The 26,335-nt window shown below is 44.0% G+C and overlaps 1 protein-coding gene across 1 annotated transcript in view; it reads left to right on the top strand.

Moving 5' to 3' along the window:
• The window catches only part of LOC144826224 (tropomodulin-2-like), a 322,058-nt gene that overhangs the window by 226,599 nt on the left and 69,124 nt on the right, over nt 1-26,335 (top strand). Inside the window, exons 4-5 of the mRNA XM_078684601.1 lie at nt 8,284-8,406; nt 22,456-22,539. Of these exons, the coding sequence (XP_078540727.1) occupies nt 8,284-8,406; nt 22,456-22,539 (207 nt within the window). The remainder of the gene's footprint in view (nt 1-8,283; nt 8,407-22,455; nt 22,540-26,335) is intronic.

Below are 26,335 nucleotides of genomic sequence, written 5' to 3'. Positions count from 1 at the left end.
GTGAGCGTTTCAAGGCGCTATGAGGAGAAGGGGAGCAGCTCCGGATCAGTCGAAGAGCCAGGTCTTGAGGTCCTTCCTGAACGTGTGCAGGGTCTGGGAGCATCTGATGTTCACAGGGAGCTCGTTCCAGGTCTTGGCTGTGATGAAGGAGAAGGCTCTCCAGCCTGCTCTGTTTCTGCGGATGCGGTGGACCTCCGCCAGGGCGAGGTTGGCGGAGCGGCGGTTCCTCTTGGGTACGTGGAAAGATACTCTCTCGTTGAGGTATTTGGGTCTGATGTTGTGGAGGGATTTAAGGCGTGGGTGATGAGTTTGAAGATGAACCTCTTCTCGACGGGGAGCCAGTGGAGGTCTCGCAGGTGTTGGGTCATGTGTTCGTGACGCGGTGTCCCGAGTACTTTCTGGATGGTTTGGAGTTTGTGTAGAAGAGTTCTATTGATTCTGGCGTATAGGGCATTTCCGTAGTACAGTCTGCTGGTTCTGAGTGCGTGGTTGACGGTTCTTCTGCAATCGGGTGGATCCATTTGAAGGTCTTGCGGAGGATACGCAGGCAGTTGAAACTGGTGGAAGCGACAGCGTTGATCTGGCGGTTCATGGAGAGGGAGGAGTCGAGGATGATGCTGAGGTTTCGCGCGTGGTCTGTAGGGGTGGGTGGATTTCTGAGGGCAGAGGGCCTCTAGGTGTTGTCCCAGGTGGCGGTGATGAGGACCTCTGCTTCCTCTGATTTGAGCTTCAAGCAGCTGTCTTTCATCCAGGCTGCGACGTTCTTCATTCCTTCATGGAAGCAGAGTCTGGTGTCTTTGGGATTCTTCATGAGTGAGAGAATGAGCTGTGTGTCGTCTGCGTAGGATAATATGCTGAGCCCATGCTGTCTGACGATGGCGGCGAGGGGGGCCATGTAGATGTTGAAGAGCGTTGGGCTGAGCGATGATCCTTGGGGTACTCCGCAGTTGATATCGGTGGGTTCGGAGAGGAAGGGAGGGAGTCTGATCCTCTGGGTTCTGCCGGAGAGAAAGGATTGGATCCAGTTGAGGGAAGCTCCTTGTATCCCCGCGTCGTGAAGTTTGGCTGGCGCCTGCGAGGTGAGATGGTGTCAAAGGGTGCAGAGAGGTCTAGAAGGATGTGGGCCGCAGTGTGTCCCTGGTAGCATGCGGATGTCGTCAGTGGTGGCAAGGAGGGCGGTCTTGGTGCTGTGGTTGCTGCGGTATCCAGACTGGGAGGCATCTAGGATGGAGTTCTATTCGATGAAGGCGGTCAGCTGGGCGTTTACGAGTCTCTCGGTGACGTTGGTCATGCAGGGGAGGAGAGAGATGGGCAGGTTGTTTTTCAGATCTGTTGGGTCGGCCGTTGAAGTGGCTTAACCTCCGCCTGCTTCCTGTCATCTGGGAAAATGCCGGATCTGAAGGAAGCATTGATGGTCCATCCTAGTTTGGGTGCGATGGCGGCGGCCCTGTGGAATATGTGCATGGGCAGGGGTCCGTTGTGGCTCCTGAGTGGGTTTTTTCCATGGTCGTGGTGATGTGTTCGATGGTGGTGGGATTCCAGGTCATGAAGGTGATCTTATCAGCGGTGGTGGCGTGGGGGGTGGTGTCCGGCTTCTGTTCGCTGAAGTTGTCGTAGAGGACCTTGATCTTTCGATGGAAGTAGGAGCTGAGCTTGTCGCAGAGTTCCTGGGAAGGTGTGACGTCCGTGGCTTCGCTGGGGGGTTTGGCAAATTGCTGTATGACATTGAACAGTTCCTTGTCATAGGTAGCGTTGGTCAAGACTTTGTCTCTTATGAAGGTCCTTTGGTGTCTCATGCGCTGGTGGTATTCCTTCAGGGCACTCCTGTGGTTGTTCCGTGCTTCTGTGGTATTCTGGTGTTGTCAGTTTTTCTCTAGGCGTTTGAAGGAGCGTCTGGCTTCTAGTTGTTCTGTGGTGAACCAGGTGGCCTAGGAAGGGCATTGTTTGGCGAGGTGGCGGAGGGGTGCAAGCTTGTTGGCGCAGCAGGAGATCCAGCAGTGGAATTCTTTGGCTGTGGAGTGGGTTTGGTCGTGGACCTGGGGGGGGTCTTGTAGGAGGGCGGTGTTGAGGTGTTCCTCTCTGACCTTGCTCCAGTTCCTTCGTGGCGGGCGCGGGGTAGGCTTGGATGCGATAGTAGTGTTGAAGGTGAAATGAACGCAGTGGTGGTCCGTCCAGGGGGGGCTGGGTGGTGTGGCTGAAGCGGATGTTTATCCCTCCTGTCCAGCTCTGTGAGTGGGCATGTTGCCTAGTTGTTTCAGTTCGAGGTTGGCAAGGTTGTCGAGGAGAGTGGCGGAGTCAGGGTCATTGCATTTGTTGAGCTGGAAGTTAAGATCCCCGAGTGGAATGTAGTCCGTGGAGGTAATGGCGTGGGGTGCAGCGAGCTCGGCGATGGTAGTTATGGACTGGGTGCGAGGTCCCGGCGGTCTGTAGATGAGGGTGCTGTGTAGTGCGGTCGTGGGGCTGGTCTGGATCTGGAAGTGGAGGTGCTCCGTGTGGAGTGGGGGTCCCTCGTGCTGGATGTGGAGAGTCGGAGGGGTGTTTTGTGTGTGATGGCGAGTCCTCCTCCTGGTCGGTGGCGGCAGTCCGGTCTCTGGATCTTGTACCAGTTGCGATGTTGGGGCCGGAGGTGGCATTGGACCAGATTTCCGTGAAGAAGGCGACGTCGGGCAAGAGGGTGTCTATCCGGTCCCAGGTCTCTATGGCGTGTCAGTGCAGGAAGCCACATTGAGGAGGATGCACGTCAGGGTTTCAGCGGTGTGTGAGTCAGACGTGCCTTCGGCGGTTGTGGGGGCTTTGTCGATGGTGAAGGATCTCCGGCAGAGTCTGCATGATAACTGACCATGGGTGGTGTTCGGCGAGGATCTTTCGCAGTCGGTGTGTCTTCCTGGATTGAGTGTGTGAGAGTAGTTGAATCCTAGCGCTGGGTCCTCGGAGAACCAAGCTTCCTGGCGCTGGCTGCGGTCTAAATACTTACAGTGTCAGTAGTATTTTGACCTTTTGGCTGGGTTGGACGGTGTCTGATTTTTCTCCAGACTACACTTACTCCATCCTGACTTGAGGCTTCTCTGTTAGTGCATCCCATTTTGTGAACAATATTTCTGTAAATTCAGTCTCTCTCATTGCGTAATTTGTAAAAGAATGAAAGCTGGTGCCAGAAGCAGAAGCTATGCTCATTAGCCCGCAGCGACTCTTTTATATGTTAGCGCACCGAATCCTAAGTCTGCGTACCTTTGAATCCACCTCATGCTTCTATAATCTACTGCCAGTCTCCCCTTATCTTATTCTTCAAGGTTCCTGCTTTATCCCTTTGCAACGTTATTTCTGGGTTTCTCTTCCTCCTCCTTTCCCCCTTGTGTGTTTTACTCCTTCAGGAAATGTCTGATGAGAAAAAATGAGTGCTGGTGGCCCGCCTAGTGACAACGTGCTGAAATTAAGTATTGTTTTTTCTCCTGTTTGCATAGCGGGAGATTCTAAAGGCTTCTGGAGCCTTGGGCATGGGTTTCATGTGAAGCCCTAGGGATGCCAACAAACATGATTGGCTTTCCCCCATGCCCTCTATCTTCTCGGGGTTCCCTAATTTTAAGTTAGCTGGGAGTCACATTTCCTTTCTTTCAGCTTTGGCAGGGACTTTGGCAGTTACTCTACAGCCCAACTAGTCTGGCCTCATTTGGATTAAGCAGCAGCAGGGGGAGTCACCTAATATCATGTTACAATCGCTACATAAGTATTAGTCTGTAGACATAGAAGTGTGAGGCACAGGTGAGCAATAAATCATATTTTATATTGTGGAATGTTGGATGATGAGGGTAAGCATATTGTAAAGTGAAGAAAAAAAAAGACTAACTTCTGCAGTATGCAGGCGGGGAGATGACCTGCCATCAAATGACAATCTTTTCTGTAGTGCTGAATTTAAACTTCACACAATCTCCTGGGTCCCTGTGGTGACACTGCTGGGATTCGGGCTGTGAACTTTGCCGTGATGCAAGTGCATAATACTGCCAGTACTAAAAATGCTCAAACCAGCGCTGCTTCCTTCACTCCTTGTGCAATCACTCTCTCTCCATCCATACTCTCTCTCTCTCTCCTCCCTCTTTTCTCCCTTTATGATTGCTTTCTCTTTACCTTCCCAGTCACTCTTTCCTCATTCTCTGTCTTTTCATGCCTCCGCACGCCTCCTAAAATTAACGTCAGGTAGCTGGGGAAATGCACCAGGAGTGACCCTTGGCTTTAAAAACCAACGTCCAAGGTTTCCAATAACAGTCCCGTGCTGCCCTGCCTGGGGTTGGTGTAGTAGTGTGTGAGTGTACTCACCTGTTGGTCTTTTTTCATACACAGGGTTTGTAAATCTCTTCAAGTGCTCCAGCACCGGCTAGTGGCCATTTCTGCCAATTTTGGCCTCAAATAGGAGTCTGTTTTTCAAAATGTCAAAACACTACTAACTATAATTTTAAAGCTGCAGAGGTCTGAGGCAGTGAGGTTAATATCAAAACTAGATCCATCCTTTAGAGATTATGAGGCCTTTCCGACTGGCCGATGGGCTCCTTGAACTGGTCGGAGCCAAATCGGATTCCCCGGCTGATTTAAACTCCGACTGCTGTCATTGTAATATGGCAGTCGGAGTTTAAACCTACAATCTCGGTCGGACAGCCTCCGACCAGCGGTAGGAGGCTTTCCAACCAACATTGTAATTAGGCCCTAAATGTTTTATTTTTAGACCGTTTTTTACATTAAGTTATATTTTAATTATTTTAAGTAATTTAATAAAAAAGAACTATGGAGTATTATTTTAAATCGCTATCTCTGTTATTTTCCACGGTAGGGTGTTGCAGCATCATTGTTTGACCATGTGTGGTGCTGGTCTTACTACAGTCTATTTTTTGACAGTTGTGACTTACACTTGTAGGTTTGTCCATAACCCTTTTTCAGATTTTGTGTTTAGCCAAAAGTGGTAAAGTTACTCAAAAGTGAAAGAGTAAATTGCATGTGTAAGTGTAGTGTAAGTTACCTTTGAGAAGCCCTGACTATTTATCACAGAACCTCTATTTTCATATTACAAATGATCCTGATCAGTTTGAGGATTGCAACCCAAATCTGAAATTCAGAAGCTAAGGAGTATTAATTCAGTGACTGAAGTATATTACCTCTTAGAGTGTTATAGGCAGGACATGCAGAGTAACTGCAAAGTACCTAAGTGATTAGAGGATATTTCATAGTATTTTTCAAGACCCATGACAGTTATTTTAAAAAGGCAGAAAGATAAAATAGGAAAGATCCATGACTATTGAGCGGACCGGTCTGCTTGCAAGTGTCTTCAAACTGGCACAAGATTAATGTTGGAAGGTTTTTAAAGTGGAGGAGGATCTTGAGTTTCAGCTTGGGTTCACAGTGTTAGATTCTGAGCCACGCACATCAATACCTGACCCGTGGGATTGATTACTGCTCAGTTCCAACTTCCCAGACCACCTTAACATCTTGTTAGATCCTTTCGAGAGCGTTGCTTTCGTGCCAGGGAATGACTGACCAGCTGCTGATAGTGGTCATATTCTGCATGCTTTTTCAATTAGTGCTGATTAAACATTTCATCAGCATGCTTGTAATTGCACAACTTGTGCTGGTTTACATCACTGTTTGTGAGAGAGGCTCAAGGTTTCTGAGCCAGTGCTGACTTCAGGACTTGTGAAACCCCAAACAAGATTTCTGTCGGGACAACTTTGACTTTTATTACAGACTAGCTGTACCCGGCCACACGTTGCTGTGGCTCAGTCTGGTTAAATGGAAGAGAAAGAAAAGAGTAAGCGCGCGTTTCTAATATGTTTAATTTCACAATGCTTTTGGGTATACATTATGTTTTTGTGACTATTGTTTCTATGTGTCCCTTGTAGTTGTTGCGCAGCAAGCAAATCGATAGGGTCTGTTCGGCCTTTCGATTAACAATACAGGCGTATTGTACACATGCATATTCAAATCCAATGTTATGTATCTATAAACACGTGCTAATGTTGCAAAGTGAACCAACTCCTCCCCCCTCCCTCTTTCACTTCCTGAACTGCCATCCTGACACCAACTGTCCATCCTAATATATGTAGACTATTGTCTCTATGCGTCTTTTCTTAATGTTACAAAGTGAACCAACTCCTCCCCACTTCCCGGTCTGACATCCTGACACCAAATGTCCATCCTAATATATGTAGACTATTGTCTCTATGTGTCCCTTGCAGTTGTTGCGCAGCAACCAAATCGATAGGGTCTGTTCGGCCTTTTGATTAAAAACATGCACATATTGTACACCCTTGTATTCAAATCAAATGTTGTGTATATATAAACACGTGCTAATGTTGCAAAGTGAACCAACTCCTCCCCCCTCCCTCCACCCACTTCCCGGTCTGCCATCCTGACACCAACTGTCCATCCTAATATATGTAGACTATTGTCTCTATGCGCCCTTTCTGAATGTTGCAAAGTGAACCAACTCCTCCCCCCTGCCTCCACCCACTTCCCGGTCTGCCATCTTGAGACCAACTGTCCATCCTAATATATGTAGACTATTGTCTCTGTGCGTCCCTTGTAGTTGTTGCGCAGCAACCAAATCAATAGGTTCTGTTCGGCCTTTCGATTAAAAACACACACGTATTGGACACACGCGTATTCAAATCCACCATTGTGTATATATAAACACACGCTTAATCGAATCCAACGTTGTGTGAAAATGTCAAAGCAATCTGTGAACATCTTTCGGACATTTAAGATTTTGAACAAACGAACATTGACATTTTTATGTGTCTGTTCGGGCTTTCGATTAAAAATACGCACGTATTCGACATGAGCGTATTGTAATCCAACATTGTATTTATAAAAACACGCGCGTATTCGAATCCTACGTTGTGTCAAAATTTCAAAGCAATCGGTGAAGTACTTTCGGAGATTTGCGATTTTGAACAAACGAACATTTACATTTTAATTTATATACAGAAGAAGATTGTCAACTAATTTAAGACCTGGTGATGCCAACCAATATTGAAAAGGGTGACATACAAATACAGCAAGAAGCTCAAGCTGCCGAGCATCTGCCAGTCAATGATTACTTTGTAAAAGAATAAGTGCTATGGCTCAGGGTTTTGCTTAGATGCTCGTAGCTGGCACTAGAGAATGTCGGGTGCCAAATGCCTTTGCTTCCTTGTTTTGATTTCACCTCATTCCTTTTTCATCTGCCCCAGACACTAAAATGCATAAAAGCATTTAAAAATAGAGAGACACACAGTAACTCTGGATTTTTTTTTTAAATTAATATTTATTACAAAATACCTTTTAGAACAAAGCATATGTAGTATGTAATTCTGGTAAAGGCAATATCACATTTCCTGTGCGGGGTGTTTGTACCTCTTGGACGCAATACAGTCAGCATTAGACTTCTAAAAATATCCCTTTTTCTTTCTTTAGTGATGTAACGAAAAATAAATAAAAAGATTTACAAAATAATTTTCCATTGGTATAAAAAGGATTATCATTTTTACGTTATGTGTATTTGTAAAGGGTAAATATCCTTCACAACGCGGTCAAATCACCGCGGTGCCATTACGTCGCATCTTTTACAACGCAAGTCATTACCACGACTTGCGCTGGAGGGACTTCTAGACTAAGGAATAGTAGATTTACTATTCCAACACCTTCCCTACTGTACGTAGGTTGGAGTTGGAATAGTAAATCTTACTATTCCTAAGTCCAGCACCCTACAGCGCAAGTCGTGGTAACGACTTGCGTTGTAAAAGATGCGTTGTGATGTACCGCGATCATTTTGATCGCGTTGTAACATCATACAACCTTTGTAAAGAGCACTATTATCTGCAAAGGTTTACTGGCGCTGAGCAGGTGTGTGCCTAGCCCTTCCTTCGGTAAGTTGGTTAATTGAAAAGCCTGATCTCCAGCTTCTTTCAGAATTCACAAAGAGAGGAGGAGGCTCCGATGTGGATTGGGAGGTCTAGGCTTTAGGAGTGATGCAAGAGAACGCCTGTCCTCCTGATAGTATAGCATTCTCTGTATGCCTGGGATGTGTGCGAGTAGGAGTCCTGCTGAGTGGAGGTGTCTGGGTGTTTGGTGGAAAGAGATTCGACTGGTCAGGTAGGAGGGGCCTGAGTTGTGTAGTCCCTTGAATGTGTGTGAGGAGTTTGAATTGAGCACCTTCATGTATCGGGAGCTGGTGTAGTTTCAGTGAGCCAGAGTAGTTCCCCTGTTCAATTTTGAAGTCTATATTCATTTGTATGTATTTCTCTTTTTTTCTGTTGACAGGAAAAGTTTTTGTACCAAAGTACAAACCAATAGAACCCCTGAGAGAAGAAAAGGTGACACTGGATCCAGAGCTGGAAGAAGCACTAGCTAGCGCGACTGACACTGAACTGAGTGATCTTGCAGGTCAGTTTACTGTACACACGTGGTGAAGAAGTTAATAGCAAAATAAATTATTGTGTCCCTTCAAAATAATCCATAGTCACAGGGAGCCACATAGGATGTTCTTTTTGTGAGCTAGTTGTGTATTCTAGAGGTAAATTGAAACTACCAGCACTCCTAGTTGAGGCAGAATTAGCTACTCCCTGTCTATATGTCCATGGACAAATGGAGGTTATCTGTGTATTATATTTGGTCAAGCTAGCATGGCCTTGGTTTGAACATGTTCTTGACTGCAGACTTTAACCCAAATGTATCTTGTTATGCAAAATGGAGCATCACCCATGTATGTTTCAAAGAAAGGACGAGACTGATATGCAGTAGTTTCTCTTACTCTATGTCTCTAGGGTGTGGACATTCCTGAAGTTACCTTGATTGGTCACTTTTTCACTTTGTTATTGCTATGCTTTTGGCCTCTTCTCTGTACACCGCACTCAGTCTGAATCTTAAATCCTAGGTATGCATTGCAGCACTTTGGAAGGATGTATAATACCCAGAGCTGGTTCAAGAAGCAGCTTCCCTTAAGCCACAGGAATCTATGCGGTACGGTGGTACAATTTAGCAACGTGATAGGGTTTTTTTTTAAGGGAGTGGAATAATACCAACATAGAGGTAATACAAATCATAGACATTCACAATAGAAGATGCACTATTAAGTTAGAAAAAAAAGAAATCCAGGAAAAACAAAGATTTGATAGGGAGGGGCATATCAAGGATTTTAAATGGTATTACAATCTGTAAAGAAAACTTGAGAAATTAAACATATGAAGATATATAAGGAATGGAAACTCTTGCTGTTGATCCAACGTTTTCTGGGCCCACTTGCGTACCATGGGTCCTCCCATGGACCTGTTTGTCCGTCTGAGAGATGATGGGAGTTCATATTAACACTCAATCAGATTTAAAGTTACCAGTGCAACCTACTTGACTACACAATAAGGAGCCAAGTTCAAAAAGGTTTATGACAAGTTAATAATCAAATTCATGCTATAAAGATACAGAATGACAAACAGGTATCCCCAGTATCAAGCAAACAAGTACTTCTGACACTGCGATGCAGAACAATACAATTAAGATTTGATGCTCAGAGAATAACCTAAGGTTCTCTCTCCTATACATTAGTAATCTAGAATTCAGAGTTCACAGGATGGTTTGGGGGAAAATGGTTGTAGCAATCAGGGGAACTCCATAAAGGAATTCAGGACAAGACAAAAGAAATCAAAATACGAAAGGGTAAGCATCTCAGAAGCTCGGTCAAGAGCCTTCTATGGGTCATGTGTAAGTGTCAGCCTAAGCCACACTCAGGAAAAACAATGGGACATGAAACCACTCAAAGTCCATTAGGCTAGAAATGTCTCAGGGAAGGAAGGAATCAAGGAAAGGTGTCTGCAAGAATCTGCGAAGTGGTCCAATCAACATCAGGGAAGAGTTCTGAGGAAATATCCGCAAGGAATCTGCAAGGACTATGAGTAACAGTCCAGTGGGATAGGTATATTAAAACGTATAAAGTCCATTTGGCGACACAACCTCAATCACACCATCAGGGGTCTATTGAAATCCACGAATCATCATGTTGCAGACTGCAACACTTCCATTTTGTCCCACACTAGAAGACATAGGAACAATATCTTACTCCTAAACACCCATAGGTTGCAACTTTTGGACAACAGTTCATTCAGTTAGCTCTCTATTTCTCTGTCTGCCTTTTATCAAGGTACTTTTCCCAGGCTCCTGTTCCCCCTATCTCTAGTCAGTAATGTATCTGTTGTAAACTAACAATGCATGTGAATATCTGCAAGAAATGTCTAGTAGCAGAAAAATGAAATCCGATTCATGCAGCAAGGTAAAATACAGCCCTACTCATGTTAAGTTTAGCATTAACCTCAATGGTGCCCATTTAATATGTGAATGCATGTTTTTACACAAATAAATATACGTTATACATGCATTGTTTCATACTACATGTAACATTCAGTAAATCATTATAATAGTCAATAGTAACTATGATAGAGAACTTCATTTAAATCCAAAATATGAATTAATAATGCACAATACATAAATTGATTGTCTTTTCTAGCAAGATTACATACTACATGTGAAAGGAAGTGTTTAATCATAGTTTTATTTTGTTACGTGTTCTTCACGTGAAGTAGCACATACATTTAGAAAGCCACATTTAATCTCTATGGGGAATACATTTTCTACTAAACAAAGAAGATTATTAATCACTCCTATTAAGGCAAACTATTTGTATAAATTCCCTAATACAGTGAACACATGCTTTAATATATGTCAGGTGCAACACTTACATTAAAATGTGTTAAACCATACATGAATCATGAGCTAAGTGCACTTTCATACGGTATATTTCTCAAGTGTGTGACATTTGTGACATATAAAAGGTGGGCAATCTTTGTGTTGCACCACTGTGAAAGGTCAATATGTCAAGGATCCTCACATAGAAGCGGAGACCATTAACTGGAATCCAGCTCTGAATCCCGGAACATTCGTGGTGAATGCTTTTGTGAAAATCACAAAATAACGTTCAAATTGAAAAACAGAAGTGCCCTCCTCCTGAAAGCACAAAAGCATTGCCATAACACATGCGTTAAAACCAAGTAGGCTGTGGTGACACTGAAGCAACTACTGATAAACTGGCTGTTGCCACAATCTACGACATAGATGGGATATATCTGCGAGAGTCGCTTTTGGATTTACTTTGAACTAGCAGCTCAAGTAGGCACATTATGGATGGACTTCGATGTCTGATGTTGAAACCAATGTTCTCGTTGGGTGATTTTCCAACTGAGATAATAGGTTTTTGCCCTCCTTTCACTTGCTGGGTTTACTCCACTGACAGAGGTGAGTAGTATCTTCAAAGCGAGACGCACTCTCTCAGCACCATCCTGCGGATGGACTGACTGCATATTCACAATCACCATCCCTCCTGCTGAGGACATCTTTCACATGGAGCCGCTTCGAGAGAAGAGTGATGATATCCTGAAGAAGCCTTCTTGCACTGTTCTATCATGGTGAAACTGAGAAGACCAGAGCCGGAAATGTGTCCTTTTACATTCACACTTGGCTCAGATTATATGGCGATCAAACACTGCCAATCTATTTCCTGCAAACCGGGGATAGTGGGTTCTGGCTTCTCTTGGGCTGGTTCTATAGAACCAGTATTTATCTTCGCAGGGGGCAGTCAAGTTTAAGAAAAGGATGCATGAGAGGATAATGCGTTCAACTGATGTCCCAAAGGGGGCTAAGGTGGTCCTTGCAATCATATCTTGACCTCTCCTCTTGTCCATCACAGTCATCCCCAAACACACACATTCACACCGCTTTTTTACTTGAGAATGAATTCTTATACTTCTGTGCTTTAAGAACATTATGCGTCTTCACAGATACAAATAGATACAAATGGAAGAAACTTGTGATATCACACATACTAATGTAAACTTATATTACAGTTCTCACTTTGGTTCATACCTACAGTGGACCTGGTGTCAATAGAACATGCATAGTACAGCAGAGGAAATGTGCAGAAATGCCTGTTCAATGATGTATTGGTATAATGGGTACAGACAATAAAGAAAAAGTCGCAAAGCTGAAAGTCATAGTTTCCCTCATTTGTGTGTAAGAGGGGTTCCATATATCAACAAACACTGTATGAAGACTGTTACTGCGGGTAGAAAGACAAGAACGGTATTAAGAGGGTTTCCAAAGCAAACAATTCCAAAGCCATTGAGAAATGTATCCCAGTTGGGCATTTCCAGGTTTCAGCTGAGCCAGATCTCCTTGACTGTGAAAACAAAGCGTTTGCCCCTTGACCAACCTTGAGCCTGACCTGGTGTTGTAATAAAATCGTTTTTTTGTTTGTTGAACATCAAAATATGAATCTGCAAATTACTACATGTTCTTTATGCTTGAAAAGAACACGTTTTTTCTGAATGTGGCTGTGGTACTTTATCACTTGTACTGGTATCTTGGAGGGTCTGTACTACTGTATCTCCAATGGGATCACCTCAGCCACACACACCTTTATTGTGTGTTTTGAAAGTCTCCCTTAGTAGCCCAGATGCAGATAATTCACAAATACACACTTAGTTCCCCCAGTGGGTCTGTAATTATGTCTTTGTCTCCAATGGACAGAGTACCTTGCAGTTAGTTTTGGGTCAGGTAGAGCAAATGTGTGCATAGTACAGGAAGCTGTGTGTGTGGCACGGCCAAAAGTGAGCCCCATTGTGATAACACATTGAAAAGAATTGGTTGGGAGACACTGTTTGATGGCCTTAAACTAGAACATGTGGGTCCTTTACACAATGCAGAGAGGTACAAACTTTCCCTGCTTTTGGAGTACCATTCAAGATAGTGGCATGCTGCAGCTGTGGACAAAGTCCAGATTTTCTATGGAGTGGCTGGTGAGACTTTTACCAAGCGGTGCCACGATCCTAATGGTGGCGGAGGAAGGGACTGAGACAAAACTTGAGATAGGAATTTTAATACAAATGTGGAGCTGTGGCACAGAAGGAGCAAATACGGTGGACACAAAGTGAGGGCTGTGGCCCATGTTGAGAGTTTCAGTGAACTGTTGGTTCATTTGGGTTATATATGCCCAGCAGGCACACATTGTGTGCACTAGAAGAGCACTAACTGAGCAAATTGTGTCAGGAAGCCCACATCATTCTTTGAATTTCTCTGAAGCTTACAAAGTGGTTCCAGGACTGTGATGCTCATGCCTGCCTGCAGTAGACAGGAATGGATGTACCACAGGGAGGACCATGGCTAATTGACCATACAGAGTTGTGACTCTGCCTTACACCCAGAGGGTGAAAAAGGGCCTCTTTATATCTCAGGCACGAGGATGGATACCGGTCTGTTGGCTGAAGAAGAATTTAGGGAGCGAAGACCTATAGTTACGCCATGTAATAGGCCACAGCCTGTGCTGATGTGCTAAGTAAACCCATTTATTTAGGACGTGGGGTGGATTGCAGGTGGTTGTGGAAAGATCTGGAAACCCCCATTATGAAAATGCTAAAAAGGTGTATATTCCTTGATCATCTGAAGTGTGTGAAAGGTGAAAGCTTAGTAGAGGGTAAAAGGCACAGATCCTGTCTTTGAAATTGACATGGAGATGGGAAGTGGAGATTTTGCTTCACCAGTCGGGAAGGAAAGTAGTCGCTATAATACTTTCCCACAGTTAGAGGCAGGAAGCATCTGAGTGTGCTGATCCCTTACAAGTGCAGCATGGTTTGGTAAAGGTAGTTTCCTCATGTCCAGTTTATTTAAGTAGCATTTCATGATGTTTTAAAATGCATTGGGAGTGAAGCATTTACTCTGTCCGGCACACAGGTTCTGCCACACACATAGCCATGTTGTTGTAACCTAGAGGTTGATGGAACATGTAGGGCACACAAGGAGCTTAGAAAGAGACGCCTGTGAATGTCTTGGACAGCATCTTGTCCAACATCAAGACAGCTACAGTTAATGCCAATCCCCAGGCTATCCATTGGAGGTAATGTTGCAGAGTGATTTAAATGTGATGGAGGCAGGCAGACATACTTCTGGCTAAGCATGGGCGTAAAATCCGTTCCGCTCGCGGATTTTGCGGATTTTCGGCAAATTTGCAATCCGCGAAATCTCGCGAATTTGTCGAAAATTCGCAAATCCGCCCGAAGCGGATTTTTTGCTTGGTCGCACTTGCCAAATAGAATACTATACAATTTTGCGGCGCGCAGCGTTCACTTACCGCCATTCAGCGTTTGAAGAGTTGTTTTTCTCCATGTTTGCGTGTGCTGCGCCATTTTGGATCTTGCTGCGGGATCCCGCGGGAGTTTGTCGACCGCTATTACGTCATCGCGGCTTGCCACCTTGCACAGCGAGAGTTTGGCAACGCGAGTACGTCATAAAGGCCCGTGATCACGCATCGCGGGAGTAAACACTTGCGAACACGTAGATGCGGCGGGCAGCGACAATCTCGCAATTGCGAAACTGCAAAATTTGCAATTTCGCACAAGAAATCCACCAGCAGTCAGCATAAACCTTCTGAAAATGATTTTTTATCAGAATAACTCCTCAGGTTGACATTTGCCTGCACTTTTTTTTGCAAGGAGTCCATTTTGGGGGGTTGGGAGGAAGGAAGTGCCCCACAGTCTCCAACTTCCTGTTCCTGTCCAGCAGGCTCCTCCCAGTGCTTTGTTCATGTCCTGGTCACTTTGATTTGGATCTTGACCTGGAAGAGGTGTGGTGCCGCGGCCAGGGCGACTGACTCCGGAATCTGGGGATCACGGTTCGATCCCCGGCACCGGCGGCAGATTAGCCCAGCACCATGTGACTCTGGGCAATAGCTTGCTTAATCTTCCCAACGGCCCCCAGCGCCTAGAGACCCTTACGGGTGATTGTGCGCTTTACAAATGTGGATTTATTAATATTATTAAGGATTACTTTTTGTGGATGCTGCTGGATAAATGGAATTGAGGCCTTTTTGACTTTCGTTGGATCACTTTTGGATTAGAAATTTCACAAGTAAGTTTGTTTGGGGCATTACAGTTGCTGCAACTACAATTTTGGAACTTTTTCAGAACATTAAATAAAATATATTGTGCAGAAAAACGATTTTTGCAAAACTGAAAGCACTCAGCAGCTGCAAAAGTTCAATCTTATCATTAGTAACCATTCCCTGTAGTGCTTCCTGAGGGGCCCCTCCAGAGTTCAGTTGCCTACTTGGAACTATTCTATGAACCTGCTCTGACCCTCACAGCAGGCTCAGAGAATAGCTACAAGTATGCCACAAAGGTCCTGTTAAAAAAAAATTACACTGCAACAGAAAGCAATTACAGATAAGGAAGCAGGTGCCAGACTGGAAGTTCAAATTCAGTGACACATTAATCAGCCCCAAATTAATTCATGTCAGTTGAGGCAGGGCAGGTGTGCTTTTCCACCCATAATCTACAGTGATGAACCAGATGGTGGCATGGGTGAGCCAGAGGGTGGCATGGGTGAGCCAGAGGGTGGCAGTGGTGAAACAGAGGGTGGCAGTGGTGAAACAGAGGGTGCTGTGATGAACCAGACGTAGAAACAACATGGTCGCGACCGTTGCTACCCGACAAGTAAGTTCGTGTTTGCGAACTGGTAAAAAACCCTTGCGAAATGGCAGAAACACTTGCGAACACAAAAAAAAAGAATCCGCAAAATTCGCGAGAGTTCGCGGATTTTGCGGATTGCGAATCCGTAAATATGCAATTTCGCGGATTGCCAATTCGCAAAATCCGCTCATGCTTACTTCTGGCATGGTGGATATAGGTACACCTCCTGATAAACTAAAGCTGTAGGAAAGTGCCATTTTTTATATGGCCACGACCACATGCTGATGGTTTTGACTCTGAAAGTGCACTGGAGCCTGCTAATCAGGCCCCATTGCCAGTACTCTCTCCCTAAAATATGGTACATGTGAATTTGTAACCCCAATTGTCAAGGACTTTAACCCCCTTATAAGTCCCTAGTAAGTGGTAAGTGGTGCAAGTGGTACCCAGGGTATGGGAGGTAAAGGGGTCCCCAGGGCCAGGAGCACTGATTGTGCCATCCTCAATCAATCAATCAGGGGGTTGTAGAGCATACTACTCATCTGCGTGGGTCTCAATGTGCTGGGGGGGGGGATTTCGGACAGCTCTGGTCATCTGAAGAGCCATGTCTTGAGGCTCTTCCTGAATGCGTGCAGTGTGGGGCTTCGTCTGATGTCGAGGGGCAGTTCGTTCCAGGTCTTGGCCGCGATGTAGGAGAAGGATCTGCCTCCTGTTCTGGCTCTGTGGATGCGGGGAATTTCGGCCAAGGCTAGGTCAACGGAGCGGAGTTTCTCTTGGGGACATAGAAGGAGATTATTTTGTTGAGGTATTGGGGTTCGGTGTTGTGGAGGGCTTTTGTAGGCATGTGTGAGCAGCTTGAAGGTCACTCTTTTTTTGAAAGGGAGCCAATGGAGGTCTCGTAGGTCCTGGGTGATGTGGTCTTGTCGTGGGATGCTGTGGATTATTCAGGCTTCAGCGTTTTGGATGGTCTGGAGTTTGTGGAGTAGAGATTTGTTGATTCCGTCATAGAGGGCATTCCCGCAGTCCAGCCTGATGGTGATGAGCACGTAGGTGATGGTCTTCCTGGATTCGGGGGATCCACAGCGTTGAGCTGTCGATTCATGGTGAGGGAGGAGTTGAGAATGATGCTGAGGTTATGGGCGTGGTCCATGGGTGTGGGAGGGTTACCAAGGGTGGGGGGCTACTAGGTGTTATCCCACATGGAAGGCATGAATCTGAGGATGAGGACTTCTGTTTTCTCTGAGTTGAGCTTCAGGCTTCTGCTGCTCATCTAGGATGCGATATCCTTCATTCCTTCCTGGAAATTGTGCTTGGTGATGTTGGGTTCCTTTGTGAGGGAGAGGATGAGCTTGATGTAGGATACCGTGCTGAGTCTGTGTTTCCTGATGATGGTTGTGAGGGGGGCCATGTAGATGTTGAACAATGTGGGGCTCAGGGAGGATCCTTGAGGCACTCTGCATCTGATCTTTGTGGGTTCCGAGAGTCTTATTCTTTGAGTTTGGCTGGCTAGGCCAGTTCCCTGTATGGCAGCGTCGTGGAGTCTGGCGGCCAGTGTGCGGTGGGAGATGGTATTCGAAGGCTGTTGGGAGGTCTAGTGGAATGAGGGCTGCAGTGAGACCTTGGTCGAACAGTGTGTGGATGTCGTCTGCAGCAACTAGTAGGGCGGTCTCGGTGCTGTGGTTGTTGCAGAAGCAGACTGAGATGTGTTGAGGATGAATTTGGATTTTATGGAGTTTGTTAGCTGGATGTTGACGATCTTAGGCAGTGAAGGGGAAGAGAGAGATGGCCTGTAGATCTTGAGGTCTGTCAGGTCGGTGGAGGGCTTTTTGAGGAGAGGTTTGACCTCTGCGCATTTCCAGTCATCGGGGAACGTGCTTGTTTCAAGGGTGCAGTCGATTGTCTGTCATAGTTCTGGTGCAATGATGGAGGCAGCTCTGTGGAAGATGTGCAACGGGCAGGGGTCAGTGGGTGCTCCTGAGTGTATGCTCCTCATGGTCTTTGCAGTGTCTTCTGTGGTGATCGGGGTCCAGGCAAGGATGGTCAGCTGTGTGGCGTTGTAGTTCGGTCGGTGCCTTTGTCAGGTTCGTGGAAGTTGTCATATAGTGTCCTGATCTTGTTGTGGAAGAAGGAGCCGAGTTTGCTTTAGAGGTCCTGGGAGGGGGGGACATTGAGGTTTCACGGGGGGGTCTGGTGAATTCTTGTATGATGTTGAAGAGTTCCTTGGAGTGGTGGGAGTTGGAGAGTATTCTGTCCTGGGTGAAATTACTCTTAGTGGATTTGATGAGTTGGTGATATGCTGTGGTGGCAGTCCTGTAGGTGGTGCATGCTTCGGGGGTCTTGCTGTTCTTCCATGCTTTCTCGAGTCATCTGCATGAGCAATTGGATTCTCTGAGGTATGTAGTGCATCTGGTGGCTTTCGTGGTGTTATATCTGTTGAAGTTCTGGAGGGGAGCCAGCGTGTTGGCTCAGTCGGCAATCCATTTGTGGAGTTATTTGGCTGCCGAGTGGTCTTGGTCGTGGTGCGGGGGGTCCGGCTGAGGGCGGAGGCAAGGTGATCTTTGGTGATCTTGTTCCAGTTTCTGAGTGGGGCATGGCGTTGGATTGTGTGCAGTGGGTTTTGAGAAAGAGAAGTGGATGCAGTGGTGGTCTGTCCAGAGGGGTTGCGAGGTATGACTGAAGCGCATGTTGATGGGATCAAGGGTGTGTTTAGTCCAATGTTGGTTGGCAAGGTTGTCTAGAAGGGGGGTGGAGTTTGGGTCATTGAGGTTGTCAAGGTGGAAGTTCAGGTCTCCGAGCAGTACGTAGACCATGGAGGCAGGGGTGTGGGGCGCGATGTGGTCTGCAATGGTGTTAGCGAACGGGGATCCGGGTCCTGGAGGTCTGTAGGCGAGAGTTCCATGTAGGGTAGTTCTGGGGTTGCCCTGGATTCGGAAGTGGATGTGTTCCATAGGGGACAAGAAGTCGTTTGAGATGGAGGTTGTCAGTCAGAGGGAGCTTTTGTGGACAATAGCGCTGCCTCCTCCAGGATGGTTAGGGTGGTCTTTCCTCTGGATCTTGTACCCGTCGGGGAGGGTGATTGTGATGTCGGGTGCAAGCTGGCGTTGGTCCAGTTCTCTGTGAGGAAGGTGACATTGGGCAAGAAGGTGTTGAGGAGGTCCCAGATTTTTACTGCATGTCTTTGCAGGGAGCGTATGTTGAGGAGGATGGTGCTCAGGGGTTTGGATGTGCTGGCATCCGGTGGGTTGGCGGTAGCTTTCGGGGTCTGGAGGTGGGTGAATGTGTGATGGCAGTGTCGGCAGAAAAACAGGTCTTGGGTGATGCTTAGCATCAAGAGCTGGCAGTTGTTGTTGCTTTCAGGGTTGAGTGTGTGGAGGGTTGCTAAGACGTATCGGCGGGGGCGGAGGATCACAGTCCCTGGCTGCAGTTGGGTTGCAGACAAGCTTGCCTTTGGCGCGCCACCGACACAGCCGCACAGCAACCGCTATTAAGTAGGGGTCGGGACAGCGGCTGGGAGACGAGAGCGGGAACACGCAGGTGGATACACAGTAGGGGCAGTAGCGGCAAGCAGGAAAGGGATCGAAAAAAGGCAATGGGAAAACAGAGCCAAAAACAGTGAGCAGAAAAAACGGCACAGAGAGACAAAAGGCAAAAACAGACAAAAAGGCACAGACAGACAAAAAAGGTACAAAATAGAGGAAAACAGAAAAAGCAGAAAGGCTGGCAGAGCGGACCAGCAGAAGAGTAAGGCTCTCCCACTGGACTACTAGGGATGAGGTGCAGGCAGGAGCCTGCGGGTGGAGGAGGGCCTCGAATAGAGAGGTGCTGGGGGCAGAGGCTCAACGACAGAGCTGCGTGAGGGAAGAGCAGTTTACCTGCCCAGTTTGCACTGGGCCACCCTGATTGGCACAGTGCAAACTGCTCAGATTCGGCTTTGCCATCACCATGAGTGGCAAGGCCACAGCACTATTTTCAATATATATCATTCACCTCGTAAGTAGGCCCCCTGAGCCCAGGAGGCAAGGTACATTATATTAGAATCTTCTTGCGAGAAAAGGTGCCACACTCCTCCGGAAGTGGTCAGCTCAGGAGCGGATTAGCCGCTTGCACTAGTAGCCCATTGTCTACTAGCACCCACACCACCTAAAACACCTAAATCTAGGATTTAAGGGGCCCCTCTGGCACCAGAACCTCAGAACTGATTGACTTGCAACCAAGGACAAAGTAGAAACACAAGTCTGCCACTTCAGGACCTGCACAAAGCAAAGGTGTGATAAACTGCACCGGTGACAACCACCGTGCAATTGCATGACTGCGACTAGTACCGGACTAGAGACCAATTCCATAGGATAGAGGAACCCCTCTGCAAGCCAAAGGCAACTCCAAAACTCTCTTAGACCTAAGGTATTAGTCCCCTGCATCCCGTAGGTACAGTACGCTTCCGCAACCAAGCCCATCAGTTTTCAGTGGGACTCCCGCTCAGCCAACCTCAATATAAATATAACAGAACAAAATGCCTACACTGATGAATGATTCAAACACTTACTGTGACTCAAACAGAAGAACAACTTATTTCCACTGGAGGTTTTGCTATTTAATAGCTCTTTTACTCATTTTAAATAGAAACACGAAAATACAAAAGTTTATACACTTTACATTGAAAAAGCATTGGACACAACATATTTCAAAAAGAATAATATAAACACAGTCACTCTATTCAAACATATCACAGTCATTCAAAACATATGAACCCACTCATACAAAACCTGGCACACTCAAAAGTCCCGCTGTGTCAGTGTAAAAGGAAGAGAAGAAAAAAGATTCGAAATTGCTCTGTGAATCAACACATTAGGTTATCAATCAGTATAGCACGAAAATATATATTCAATGCACTTTTCTGTTTTCTACACAATTTGAACACAAGTATGTACAATATCATGCAATTTAGAGTGAAAAAAATTTCACTCCGCGTTTAGAACTTCATAGCAGAGCAATTCCTAGGATAAGGGCCTACGCGTTTCGAATCCCAGCAGATCAAAGTGGAGGGATTCTCATCAGGGCCAGCAAGTATCTTACTCATATGTGAGACGTGTTTCAGAAGTTGTGGAGAAAGGAAATTCTCTCCGTGGGGATGGAGTGCAAATTACATCCTTTTTTACCCCGGCTTGTTTTTGTGTAGAGATGGCATCTCTACACGGCGCATGCGTGAGTGAGTAGTGCTCCGTGTACGCCGCCAGCACACTTCGAGCTGGCCCTCGTGATTGATTCCCGACCGTTTTCTAGATCCGACTTTACCGCTGTGAGCAGTCAAGCCACTCAAAATAAAACCTCCGTTTGCGCATGTCTTCCAGATAAGCGTCCTGAATTCCGCCAAACAGCCAGAATTTCACCTGCTCGCCATTCAAACATGCCTGGGCATTAAAAAGAATTTCTGGTTCTCTGCGAGTGAATAATCTCGTCGGTCCCGCCGTGGCCACTCCATCCCCACGGAGAGAATTTCCTTTCTCCACAACTTCTGAAACACGTCTCACATATGAGTAAGATACTTGCTGGCCCTGATGAGAATCCCATCCCTTTGATCTGCTGGGATTCGAAACGCGTAGGCCCTTATCCTAGGAATTGCTCTGCTATGAAGTTCTAAACGCGGAGTGAAATTTTTTTCACTCTAAATTGCATGATATTGTACATACTTGTGTTCAAATTGTGTAGAAAACAGAAAAGTGTGTTGAATATATATTTTCGTGCTATACTGATTGATAACCTAATGTGTTGATTCACAGAGCAATTTCGAATCTTTTTTCTTCTCTTCCTTTTACACTGACACAGCGGGACTTTTGAGTGTGCCAGGTTTTGTATGAGTGGGTTCATATGTTTTGAATGACTGTGATATGTTTGAATAGAGTGACTGTGTTTATATTATTCTTTTTGAAATATGTTGTGTCCAATGCTTTTTCAATGTAAAGTGTATAAACTTTTGTATTTTCGTGTTTCTATTTAAAATGAGTAAAAGAGCTATTAAATAGCAAAAACTCCAGTGGAAATAAGTTGTTCTTCTGTTTGAGTCACAGTAAGTGTTTGAATCATTCATCAGTGTAGGCATTTTGTTCTGTTATATTGGTATTAGTGCTCAGCCTCACTGATTAGAGCCAGCTCTTGCTTGTTATTGAACCTCAATATAAGGCCCAAAGAATTCTACAAAAGCCTTGCAACCTCACTTTCATAATGTATAAACTCTGTAACTATAGAGCAGGATAAGAAAATGCATATTGATGTAACACATTGACTCAAAATATATAGTCGCATACTATAGGTTGGGCGTAAAGTATGCAAAAAACACAATACATCTGGTTTTGAATTAGGCTTACTTTGCAATGTATAGTTTTATTTCAAAAGATTCTGTCATTTTCACTGTGCTTTATGTTATCTCTACTCAATGCAGATATAAAAGCCTTTGAAGGAAACCTATTTCAAAGCATAAACTAAAACAGTTTAAGAACCCACAATATATTTTCCTTTTCCCCGAAACATGCATCTGATAGCAGCCAACAATCTGCCTTTTAAAAATTATAAAATCTAGAGCTCTCTGTGCCCTTCGTCCCGTACAAGGTAACACCATACAGAACTATCCTTTCATGTGTGAGTGTATACCATTACAACAGAGGTCCTGTTGATGGAATTTCATACTTACTGAGACTTACAAAATACACTTTGTTGTAGGGTATATGGTTTGAATTGATACTTTTAGAAATCATGACCCAGCATGCCATCAACTGGTTCACTTGTTGTATGGTGATAATGTCATGACAGGAGAATCCGCACTTGCAGGTTTTTTTAACTACTGTGCTGTGTCAAGAAGTGATCGCTATGTTACCATGAAATGTCTCCACTGAGTACCACTGACATTTTACTATTCTATCTGTGGTCTTTTCACTTGTAGATGTTCTTGGAGTTCACAGTTTTGTCAGCAAATCAGGTGACAAAGAAGGAATCCGCACTGCACTCAGAAGAGGCGATCTCAGAAGTAAGATTCAATTCTATGTCGTTCCCTAAAAGTCTAAATATTTATATTAATTTTAGCTCCAGAGAGAGTAATGATGGCACTTATAGTTGATGCTAGTAAAAGACGGGAAACATCACTTACAACGCAACTTTTACCACGCAATGCTTTTACATCGCAGGTTTTACAACGCAAACCATTACAACGCATTGCGCTGGGGGGCGCTCTAGGATAGGGAATACGTTTAATTTACTGTCCAACACCTTCCCTAGTGTCCACGGGGACTGGAGTTGGAATAGTAAATTAAACTATTCACTATCCAGCACCCCAAAGCGCTATGCGTTGTAATGGTATGCGTTGTAAAACTCACGTTGTAAAAGCATGCGATGTAAAAGCATGCGTTGTAATGTCGTACATCCGTAAAATACCATAATTTTAGATTTAGTGTGTATTCTGTTTTTAGCAATCAAATATCCTACATGAGTTTGGTATAAGAGTCGCAAATGCACATATGCACTTTAGATAATGTAGTTAGTGCTGACATTTCGGACATGCATGTTGAATAAAAATATGTGGTTCATTGAGATTATATTCAGTTTAGAAAAGAAATAAAACACCCAGGCCCTTATTACTGCCCCAAGCAGCTAGGTGTTCGTTTTTCTGTGCTGAGGAAATTTGTCTCCACCATTATTCCTGTTCTATTGGTAGACATTGTGATTTCTGCTGTCACTTCATTAAAGGGCAGACAAAAATAACTTATTCTAGTGGAGAATGCCTCTGTAGTTAGGGGTAGGTATTTTCTTTGAAAAGGCATTTATTATTTTGCTAATAACTTAAGAACAGCTAAATGAATCTGCACAAAGCTTTCCAAAAACATTCTCAACTCATTTGAGTTTGGCATGGCAAGTTCTGGGCAGATTTTTCAAGCCAAGGAGACAAAAACAAGCCGGGGTAAAAAAGGATGTAATTTGCAGTTTTGTTTCCCAATATGAAGCCATTGGCTCACCTACAAACATTTTGGCTGTGCTAAAGCACACCAAACTTGGCATGCAAGTAGAATTTTACTCATGGAAGTTCTTTTGCTTGGCTTGTAGTAAATCCTTTCAATAGCGTTTGAGAAATTGGCATTAGAAAATTATTTTTGTATACCTCAATTTAACTTTGGGAGATAGAGATATCTGGACTGTTAATCTGCAAATAGTTCAGTGATACCAAATTTAATAAGAAACACATTTGATTGGATGCAGGAGCTTTTTTCATCTGACGTCTATTTCAGGTCTATGATCCCATGGAGGGTTGAGAGCAGGGCCTATCCAAAGGCCAATTGCCAGTGCACATTGTCAAAGGATGAATGCAGAATATAATGTAAAAATAAAAAAATTAAAAAAGGAAGAAAAATCAAAGGTTAAATCAAAGTTATGTTTAGTTTTGGCAATAACATCTTAAAGTATGTAAAAAAAACCTCAGAAGTTCCTACAGGGTGCACATATGAATTACAAAAGACACACGAAGACCTCAGAAACTCACTAAAAAAACTGTTAAAGTGTGGTTATGGTTATGAATTAAAATTGATAAACCACTGAAGTAGGCACGGCATGGCCCGTAACATGCACAACAGCCGTCCAAACCATAACTCACACACCAAAAGCAAAGCTTACTGCCCTACAGTAATTATACCAATAAGTTGCAACACGTAAAAGCACAACATGATTAAGTAATAACTCCTACTCAAACAAATAATACTACACTTCTAGTCGTCTCTTTAAAAGTGTTAAGAGTATTATGACGTAAAATCAGCTGTAAGATTTTTTACAACATTTGATAAATACGTGGCTTGAGGACTAAACATTCCCATACCTTGAAGCCCTTCCAAATGTATGTCTAAGACGGTGTCTGTTAATATGTAGATGCAGGGTTAATCTGTTTTTATTTTCCCAAGCACAATGCTCCCTCCTAGGTACGGACAGAATTTGTAGATGCGGCCTCAATGCGAAAGAGGATTTAGTGCATGTTTTAGTAGATTGTCTGTTATTTTTAGCCTAAAGAAAGGTGCCAATGAGGCCAATTCTGCAGAAATATGGATAACCTATTTTTTAATATAGGATATTTGGATTTAGCTTGTGCTTCAAGACGATTTTAAACATTCCGCACATTAAGTTTTATTCTCTTTAAGTGAAGTTTTAGAGAAGAATTTAGTATTTTAATGCTTACATTGATTTTATTCATTATGAATTTGGTTGGTTTTTAATAGAAATGTTTTTATAATGTACGATAAGTGCTACGAGGCGGTGTTATTGCACAAATGTTTAAACACCAAGGTCTAAATAAATGTATATTTTGACTGGCTGACTGAATTATTTACATTTATAATGTTTTCTGTTACATCAAGGTGAATGTCATGAGCACTGCATTTGGTGTGCAAATTACGGATTGTGGTACTAACCCTAACTTGTGAATTTCAATGCTTTTTTTGTTTGTATTCATAACAATAAGTTAATTTTCACTGTTGTTTTTCTGAGTGAATTTCTAAGGTTTTCATGTCACTCTGCGTGATTTCTCCATACTGCATTAAAGTTGTTTATTGCACTCATTTTATTGACTTCAAGAGAATAACCAGTAGTGTGGTACTACCGAAATGTATACATGTGACCAGAAGGCCAAACACAAATCACTCTAAATTACCGTTTCTGTGCAAAAAAATACACATTTTCTCTTTTGGTCAATGCACTTGTTTCTGTCACAAAATCACTCACTGGTTCTACTGTGAGGGTCGCGCCAGAAGTCCATGTTGTAAGTTAGGAGGTCTTGGTGGTCATGACGCATGGGTCTAGACTTCTGATAGCACACTCCCAGTCATGGAAGACAGTAGCAACAGTCTCTTGGCAGCAGCAGTCAGTGGAAGCAGTGCAGCTTTGGACCTGCAGTTGGCTCTCTCTCTCTGGGCCTCAAGCTGGAAGCAGGCCATTCCAAGGGGAAGATGGGGAGCAGAGAGGCTATTTATGCCCCAGACCCCACACTTTCCAAGATCCACTTTCCATCAGCAACATTTATTGACAGATTTTTAATTGCATCACCCTGCCTGCTCTCCGTCTGCTGGACTGCGTTCAATTCAATTCAATTCAATTCAATCAAGCTTTATTCAGTATATACTATATAACCATAAAAGCATTCTTCACATAAACATTTCTACACAATAAAACCACTTTAAAAACAATTAAATACATAATAATGTTCCATCCTGTGGTTTTCTATACAGAGAACTGCACCAAAATGATTTTTAAAACACATAAAAACTAAATCAGTGCATAATAATTTCTTTACCTAAAAAAACAATAATTATGTAAACTTAGACTCACAAGGACATTATAAAATACAGTGCATAGTTGTAGTTCATTATAAGTAAATTCTTAGTTTACTACTTATTGTATTTATGTGGACTATAACTCTGTATGGTATATTGAATAGGTGAAAATACAGTAGCTATACTCACGCGTAAAAATGTGATAACCTAGTCATTAAAAGAAAGGATCTATTGATTTTCCTATATTATGGCTTCCAGATAAGAAAGATCCTTTATTCTCTTGATTGCCATTTGGATAAAAAGAATAACTGCATTACATGTGTTTTCATTTTCCACACTACAGATATTATTAAAAGCAAATGTACAAGTATACAATGTATTATCAATTAATAACGGACGTATAAAGGATTTCCTGATATCCTGATAAAAATTACAAAGAGTATAAAATGCAATGTGGTCTGAAGAGACTTTCCATCACATGGGCAGCTAGAAGGTTAAGGCTCCACTTACCCATTCTAG

Source organism: Lissotriton helveticus, chromosome 3_2 (genome assembly GCF_964261635.1).
Source record: "Lissotriton helveticus chromosome 3_2, aLisHel1.1, whole genome shotgun sequence".
NCBI lineage: Eukaryota > Metazoa > Chordata > Amphibia > Caudata > Salamandridae > Lissotriton > Lissotriton helveticus.
The sequence above is the reverse complement of the archived record's forward strand: the minus strand, read 5'-3'. Positions and strand labels throughout refer to the sequence as shown.